This window comes from Bacillus rossius, chromosome 7 (assembly GCF_032445375.1).
Source record: "Bacillus rossius redtenbacheri isolate Brsri chromosome 7, Brsri_v3, whole genome shotgun sequence".
NCBI classification, from domain to species: Eukaryota; Metazoa; Arthropoda; class Insecta; order Phasmatodea; family Bacillidae; genus Bacillus; species Bacillus rossius.
In genome coordinates this window covers 72,316,094-72,324,599 of record NC_086335.1, presented here as the reverse complement: position 1 = coordinate 72,324,599, position 8,506 = coordinate 72,316,094, and the positions used below count along the sequence as shown (strand labels likewise).

The 8,506-nt window shown below is 41.2% G+C and overlaps 1 protein-coding gene across 1 annotated transcript in view; it reads right to left on the bottom strand.

Moving 5' to 3' along the window:
- Nucleotides 1–285: 285 nt before the first annotated feature.
- The window catches only part of LOC134534381 (sodium/hydrogen exchanger 3), a 178,924-nt gene continuing 170,703 nt past the window's right edge, over nt 286–8,506 (bottom strand). The window contains exon 18 of the mRNA XM_063372841.1: nt 286–7,386. Within this exon, the coding sequence (XP_063228911.1) occupies nt 7,147–7,386 (240 nt within the window). The 3' untranslated portion in view covers nt 286–7,146. The remainder of the gene's footprint in view (nt 7,387–8,506) is intronic.

Genomic DNA, 8,506 nt, shown 5'->3' with positions numbered 1-8,506 from the left:
AAAAATAAATTTTCTTGCGTATTTTGTGAACTCGTGGGTGTGTACGATGTAAGCATGTGAACAGTTAGTTACATGGAAGCATATGAACAGTTAGTTGCATGGAAGCATATGAACAGTTAGTTACATGGAATTTTTGTTATTTTATTTGGCTACGATGTTACTGTTATTGCGACTCACGAGTGAGAAACCATTGTTAACACGTGAATAATTTGGTCAGCCCACAAGAAACAAACACCAGGTAAAAACATACTAATTGAAGGGTCTAAAATAAAATAATATAAAATATTTATTTCTTCATGCATTTTATGTCATATTATAACATTTCAATACATGCCTACATTTTCTCGTCATTATGTAACAACGAAAGATATCGCTACATAAATATAAATTTAGATTTACTTAGAAGGAGCGGCAAAATTAAGTTTGGTAAAACGATAATCACGTGAGTTGTTGAAATTAGAGTAGCCACCTCCTAGATACAAGTAGGCAGTAAATGGATATAAAGTTTTTACCAACAATATGAATGTGACAATTATTAATGCTAATTTCAAAACATTGTGTCAAAATTGAAGTTATGTTAGTAGTGGGCGTTTCATGTGGAAATAAGAGATTTGTTTCAGACGTTAACACTATGCGTATATTGTTTCTTAAATTTTTCTTTCAAAAATTAATTGCTCTGTATCTCTGTCACAGAAAATAAATAGTTTGAACATCGCTACCCACACTATTTTTATTTTAAATAGTTTGAACATCACTACCCACATTATTATTGTTTTACTCCACCACTACTTTTTTCTGTTTCATTCAAAATAAGACATTTACTATAGTCAGTTTTAAATAGAAATATAAAAATTCATACTCTTATTTTAACACTGTAAATATTTACAACTGAATGTCAACAGTGCGTTCACTAAACTAGTTATCAGCATTTATTTTCAAAAATTGAAAGTTACAGAGTAATGAATTCTAAAAAAAATATGCTGCACATTTCATGTGGTCACAAAACAAATTTACATTTACAGCAGTTGTATATAAGTTAATAATTGAGTAAAATAATGTAATTTTATTCATAAATCTACAACATTTGTCATTACTTACAGGATATTCTTTTTGCAGTTATTATCCTGCAAAGATTTTTGTAAATTATTCAAGACAACAGTTAGATAAAAGTTTTTTTATAACTATTTATCAATGAACAGTCATATTTACCTACTGTTTACTAAAACTACATATGTGAGCTAAAAACAAATACAAATTACTTATATTGCTATAAAGCCAATTTATTTTCTTTTGTGATTGTACAAATTAATATGATAGCCAGATAGAAAGAAGAAAGTCTTACAATAGAGCTAACACATAAAATGATCTCAGTTAACAGCATGAAGTACACAGTACACCCGTATACACCCTAGGAGGGCGACTTGCAAGTGCGACTCAGCACCAGGAATGCGGTCTGCACCACCGTGTAGCGTGCACAGTGTTCTCATTATTTATGAAAAACTATGTCTGAAAATGCCCTCACCAAATTATCTTGAGATACACTCACACATACTTTTTAGCATCATTGAGTCCCAGCATTGTATCGAGAGACTTAGTGGTAATAGCTCACAATTAGACCAGTTAAGTAAACACTCGTGTCTACAGTGGGATATGAGGCCATAATGCCACATCGAAAGTTAGTTCTCTGACAACTTGACATCTAAAGAAAACTTGAATGGGAAAAGTTCAAATATATGTTCATAAATACATTCTGATAAAAATAATCCAATGATTTTGTCTAAATGAAAAACTTAATTAGTTAAAAAACGTTAAGTAGGTTAATATTCTAAGATTTGATCTACATAGCATACAGATTTATGTAACACTTGTCACTTAAATGTAAAATACATTTTACGAATAGTTTTCGCCAATTTTAAACCGTTAGAATTATCAATGACCAAGGTCAAAGTCCAGTGATATCCTGAAGTTACAATCCGGGCTCATGCCAACTGACTGAGGAAGTGACATTTGGCTCTCATTTTTCATTTGATGCTTGAGTTCACCTTGGGGATTCGCTTATATTTTGAATATGAAAGTTATTATCAATTCAACAGTTTTAACCATATCTCCTTTGTCACTAGGATCCCCAAGCAGCCATAACCTGATAAATGCAGTGGTTACATCAAGCCTGTGAATGAGGGCTACCGAAAACCTGACCACAATTTTCTAGTTAACAATCAAACCATAAAACCTGCCTACTGACAAAGTGTAACGGGGTGTGCTCCCGTTGCCGTTTTCCTCTGAACTTCTGTTTTAAACCTGAGTGGGGGTCAATGGACCCAAGTTTGATGACACGGTCAACCCTGTGTCTGGGTCTGCGGGTCAGTTCAACACCCAGACGGTTAAATAACTTTTTTCTACAATCCACCAACTATGAAACAGCCCACGGGCTGGGTACAATCAAGGCCCGCGCGGACTGTCCTGACACTCAACCACCACCATCGAGTCACATCGTGCTGCTTGCGCACAGCGACCCACCAACACCGAACTACAGGCTACGTCACTCCATCAATACATCATGCTGAGACGTAACTACATCAGCCGAGCATGTGACCAGGAGCTCGCTGATGTCGTTGAGGCACAGCTGCGGGAACGAGTGGACCAGAGGCAGATGCAACTCGCTGGCGAGTGCATCGCAGTGCTACTACCACTCGCTGGTGCCCGACAGGATGAGTGACGAGTGGCATTGACGAGGTCGCTGCCGTATCCTTAAGCACATCACCAGGGAAAGAGTGAACTGAAAGCGAACTCGCTGGCAACATCGTGGGACGAGTGACCCACACAACTACTGCAGGGGAATGAATAGTATAGAATGGTGCGAGCCCAATGCCTGCCTGGAGCGCTGTGGTGTGGTCAACAATCCGAGGAACAACCACCACCTGGACTAAGACATTTGAGGTGAGTAATGCAACCTAGCATATGCCAATGTAGGAAATATCCAGAGGCGACCAGCCCTGTTATCGCATGTGTGACACTGAAGTTACCTGCAGAGGCCACGTGACTGGCCTGAAATACAGCAGCTCATCTCTCCCCTCCTATGTACCCTGTCAAGATGGTACCACTGGAATATGGACCCAGGGCCGGCGACCCTGTGGTCACAACCCTCCTGACTCGGCAAGTTTGGAGACTCCGGAGGTCGTTTGCCTTCTGGATGTTGGGTCCTCATTGAATAACACGAACAGAGGTCTATGAGATATTTATGCAGGCACCCACGCAGGTGTACTAGCACCAGATAACCAATGGCAGTTGTCTGTTGATTAGTGATACCAGTGATTCTTTCGGATTGGCAATACAATAGAATGAATTGGAGCGATGCCATCGATCTCAATGATAAGTGATGGTTCAGCGATTAAGGGAGGCCTCATGGATGTAGGCGTGGTGGAGTTCAGGACACGCTGTGAATCGGCAGTGGCGGACATGTGCTCGGGGACACTGGTGCACGGACACGGACCGACAAGAAAAATGTGTAAATAGTAGATAGGTTTCAATTTTTTTTTGTGACAGACATTAACTGAAAATTGTTTCAATATTAATGTGTGAAAAATAAATAAATATACTTAGACTTAATCAATTGGACTATACCTTCGTATCATGCTATCCCAATTTAAAATCATATAATAGGTGATGAGGATGTGGTGAAGGGACGGCAGTGGGAGAGATGCACAGACCATCGGTGCTGATGGAGCTAGGATGGGACACACTGCCAAGGTAGTAAGACTTGTGAAACTGTTTGAGGTGATTAAGGGAAAGGGGGCTGAAGAAAGCTGGGATATAGGTTGAACAGAAGGGGGATAGAGGTAGGAGGAATCATGAGGGGGAGATCCAGAGGGAATGGAGACGAACAGAAAGAGGGAAGCAATTATTCCTGGTGAGGACTGGGTGAGAGAGGAATGGGCTTGGGGGAAGATAGTAGGTTTAAGCGGAGGGAAGGCCTTAAGGAGAAGTCTTCAGGAATTGGGAGGGGAATCCTTTCCACTTGGCGAAAGCCTAATAATAAGAGTATTAGTATATAGTTTCGACAAAAAAATTATACTTGACTTAACATATTGCATTAAAAGTGATACTATAGTGCTGCCTGTCTAGTTTCTTACTTATCACATAATAATACTACTGTTCACATATACACGATGGTGCATTACTATTCCATTTTCGTCCACTTAGTGTTGCAGTTGTCATTTCTAAGAACATGACTATAACAACTCACTAACATTGAATTTCACTGGAATACACAAGGCCAAACACTATTAAAATAACAAGAATATCTTACATCTGACCCTCACAATAATGTTTCCTTCAGATTCTCGCCTAAGGACTATATTAGCTTCTACACTAAAGCATGTAAAAGCAAGTTCATTAAGCAATTAGCTTCATCGCTTTTTTCATCACCCTCACTATGCCCAATACACAGTGCATTGTTTTGTTTAGGTAGCTCAGCCTTTGACAACATCACAGACCGGTTCTTACCATAGTTTCTTCTCTTTACTTACGACCAAAACATCATTATTTCTTTAATATGTCCAGTTGTTTACATATAAATAAACCCTGGATTAGTTATGTACACGGGAAGAGGCACATTCTGCAACTCAGCACTCACAGCAGTTAACGTGAGCCATTCAGGAGTCGGACTCCTGGCAGTGAGCAGGTAAGAGAGAGACCAAGCCAACCTGCGCTCCGCTCGCAGCACATTCTCACAGCAGTGCCACTGTACTATCTGCCGCCTGCCTCGCGTGCCAGCCTTTAGCTCTGAGGTTGTGCCCGTCCCTAACTATTGCCAACACCTCATCCAACAAGTTGCGAGTTAACTGCTAGAGATGTGTGTCGCGCCATCGACTTGGAACCACAGACGACAATGGTTATTTTATCAAATTTATCTGTGTTAAACTATGCTAACAACTTTATAGGAATGAGATTTGAATGATTGTTACACCAGTTATATTCATTTCACTTGGTTTTTGCAAATTATAAGAATTAAAATTATCTGTGCTTACAAGTGGCTAATATTTCATGACAATATTAAATGATTTTTTTAACAACATGAGGCCCCACATAAATATTTCGATTTGTTTTTATATTCTAAATGTTAAAGTTTATGTAATATCTGTTTTCTACAAAATTCATAAAAATGATATACAGTTTTCATGCAGGGGAGATTCTTTAAATTTTCAAGGTGCTACATCAATATTAATAGATTTAAGACAACCGTCGGTGCTCCACCTGCTCACACAGGCCGTTAGGCCTCATTGTCCCTCCTTCAGGGCGTGTCACCGAGGGATGGGAGTGCTAACGGGTCCAGGAATACGTCACATCGGGGCTTCTCGCCGAGCCATCGGAGTGGTCTCTCAGCCAGCATCGGGACTGGATGTGCTCGCGGCCGTGGAGACCATCGCTGCCTTCAACCACTAGCCATCACCTATTAGCCTCAATAAATGCCCCATGGCCCAAAAATTAAACCTGCGGGTTAAAACATCAACACTGCGTATTGCATACTACGTATTTCTTTTTGTATTTTGCGTGTCTGACAACGAGGTGTAGTGTAGACGCTTAATATGGGACTTTGTGGCAAGCTGTGTGCGCCCACGATGTGGACCAACTACATGGGCCCTCTGGGACAGTGTTCTATCTAGTGTAATTGTATGCCCAACTTTGTTCGTGTAAAATTTATGTAACTGTTATTTTTAGTGCCTGACACAGATACTTGGAACCCTTAGTCCGCGCTACATGCTAGCAACTACATCCCAGTCTATGCGACTACATGCCGAACTGCCCGCGAATAGGCTCTTAGGAAAAATCTGTAAGTGTATGTAACTTTGTACGTGTAATTTGTGCCAAACGCACCAGTGGCTAAGTAACTGGACCAGTGCTTAAGCGCAATGTGTCCAGCCATAAGTGTAAGTCAGTTTCGAATCGTCATACGAACAACCTATGACAGTGCATCAGGAGGAGTCCCGGATCTCAAAGGAGACAGGCTAGGCGCAGAGATATCACTGTGTAGAGAGCTGTGTTACTAGTACCAGAAAAGAGTCCAGAACTTCCGTCTTTCATTTCTAATCTAACAACATACCAATGGACCAACACCTTGGGAATCCCTGTTGAGAATTACATCCACTGCCTCCTGCCAGGTGGCCAGTCACCCACACCCCGAGTTCTCATGTGTACTCGAGCTCGGTAATCCGCTAGTTGGTGCTCCGGGTACAACACAGCAACACAACACTGATTATATGGCTTCGCATAGTTATCTGACCAATCTAATGTCTGTCCAGGGAGATAAACATAAGTATTACAGTGATCAGCACATAATATATTATTCTAAAAAATATGGCAATCTAGCTCAAGCAGTCAAAAGTGCCTGAATTTATAAGCAGAAATGTATTTTGAAGATAATGATAGTGCTCTGGCTCTGAAAAACTTAAACAAGTTTTAAGAAAGCAAGTATTAGAATTCAAAATTAGAGAATAAATTGTAAATGAGTAGCATCATAGACTTGTCAAGTGGCGAAGAAAATATTGATTAAGTAAAATCATATTTAATTGAAGAATTTAATCAATGAATTACATTGGATTTAATAATTAAAAATGTTTTTACTAAAATAAAAGTTCTAAAATAATAATAATATGTTAACATCCAAATTCCGAAAAAAAAAAAAAATTGAACTTTATCATGTACTTTTATGTCGGGCTTATTTGGCATATTAACACACATTTTTTTTGAACAAAATAACATTACAATGAGTGTCTATCGATGGAGTTGCTAATCTTACTGACGGCAACAGAAGCATTTTAAATAATAATTTGACAGAAAACGATGTTCAAACAAGTTTTTTCAGTTTTAAATTGTAAGTTGTAAATAGCGATGGACTGTGTCAAAGTACCACCATTGGCTAGTGGAGGGTGAGACATGGCACGGCACTTGAGTGTAGCGTGGTCAGCGTACTGACTACAGTGATGTGGGGGCTCACGAGATGTGTCAGGGTAAGACATGGCACAGCGCTGCAGTCTCCCTAGCAAGATAGTACAGTAAGCGCTCTGATTACTGTGATGTGCCACGTGTCAGCGCTCACGAGATGCGGCAGGGGGCACCACGCGGGCGCAGGTGTGACTTGGCACGGGGCTATTTGCGCCAGGTTCGGTGGATGGCGCGGGTCTCGGCCGCATCGTCGTCCGAGGTTTCGGCGGACTCCGAGGAGGACGAGACGAGTGCTGCGAGGCGCGGGCAGGAGCTCTTGCGGCGCTCTGGGGGCGAAGTCCGGTCGGGGAACAGCTCTTCCTCCGGGATGGGGTTGACTGAGGCGCCCAGCTCCAGCATGGAGCCCCTGCGCCCCACCATCTGCCTTCGGGCTATGCCGGGTACCTGTAAGGAACCTCCTCTCAATTCCCTGGTGGCCCAACCCACATCACTGAGTCTTGCGGAGGCTTCAAGTAACTGCGTAATCATTGACAGACCTGTTCAGTGACTGCACATACAAGTTGCCAGAAAATTATTATTTTGTTAACAAAACGACGGCCGACTGGCATAATTGCTGGGGCGTGCCAAGTCCCGCGCGCCCAGACCGAGCGTGGCCCGCTGGGGAAAGTTGGTGGCTCGCTTGACTCAGTTTAATACCCATCCTGCTCTCATCTGGCCAAGGTCTTAATTGTGTTCAAGTCCCAGCCCATTACTTTATCTAGATTGGTGCAGATCTCATGACATGCAAGCAGAAAATGTTTATGTTGCATGTATGTAGCCAATCGGCTCTATTATTTACAAGTCCCACTCATAATGAGCGAATAGCGGATGAATATTTGGTATGCAGGATCATAAAAATATACACTCTGGTTACAATAAACTCTTGAAAATAATAAAACATAAAATAGTAAGAAATAATATTTTTCATCACAGATAATATGTGGTATTCCGGGTGATGAGAGTAACAGTGTTATATGTCTATAAAACACACCTTATTATATTTTTACTACATGAAATGCTGCCAGGAGAAGTTGAAAATTTGTTAGTTTGTTTAAGCTAATTAGTTCATAATGGTATGGTATGCTCCCATTACTGACAGACTTGCTCAACATGTCCGTGTGTAAATCACACAGCACTCTTTTTGTTTACATTTGCTCCAAAACTGAGATTACCTCATAAAATGTCCAAGGTTGCGGCAGAGGCATCTTCGTGCGAAAACCAGGCGTCAGAATGTTTGTATACACATAGCGAAACGTCGCCAACTCTCATTCCATTATCAACGATGTCAGACTGTACCACTTGCCACCAATTCAAATACACGCGGAAGCCGGTTGTTATTCTTTTCCGAATATGGGTGGGCACAAATTGCACGCCATCTATCTGTCTGGGGGGGGGGGAAGAACTGATCTGCATTTACTACCTTGAAGAAGAAGGCTGCGCGATAAGACAGAGTCTCACTGTGTTGTTTTACAACGGTATCGCGCCTCGTTATCTCCTCGCCGCCCCGCTGCGCACACATGTGTAT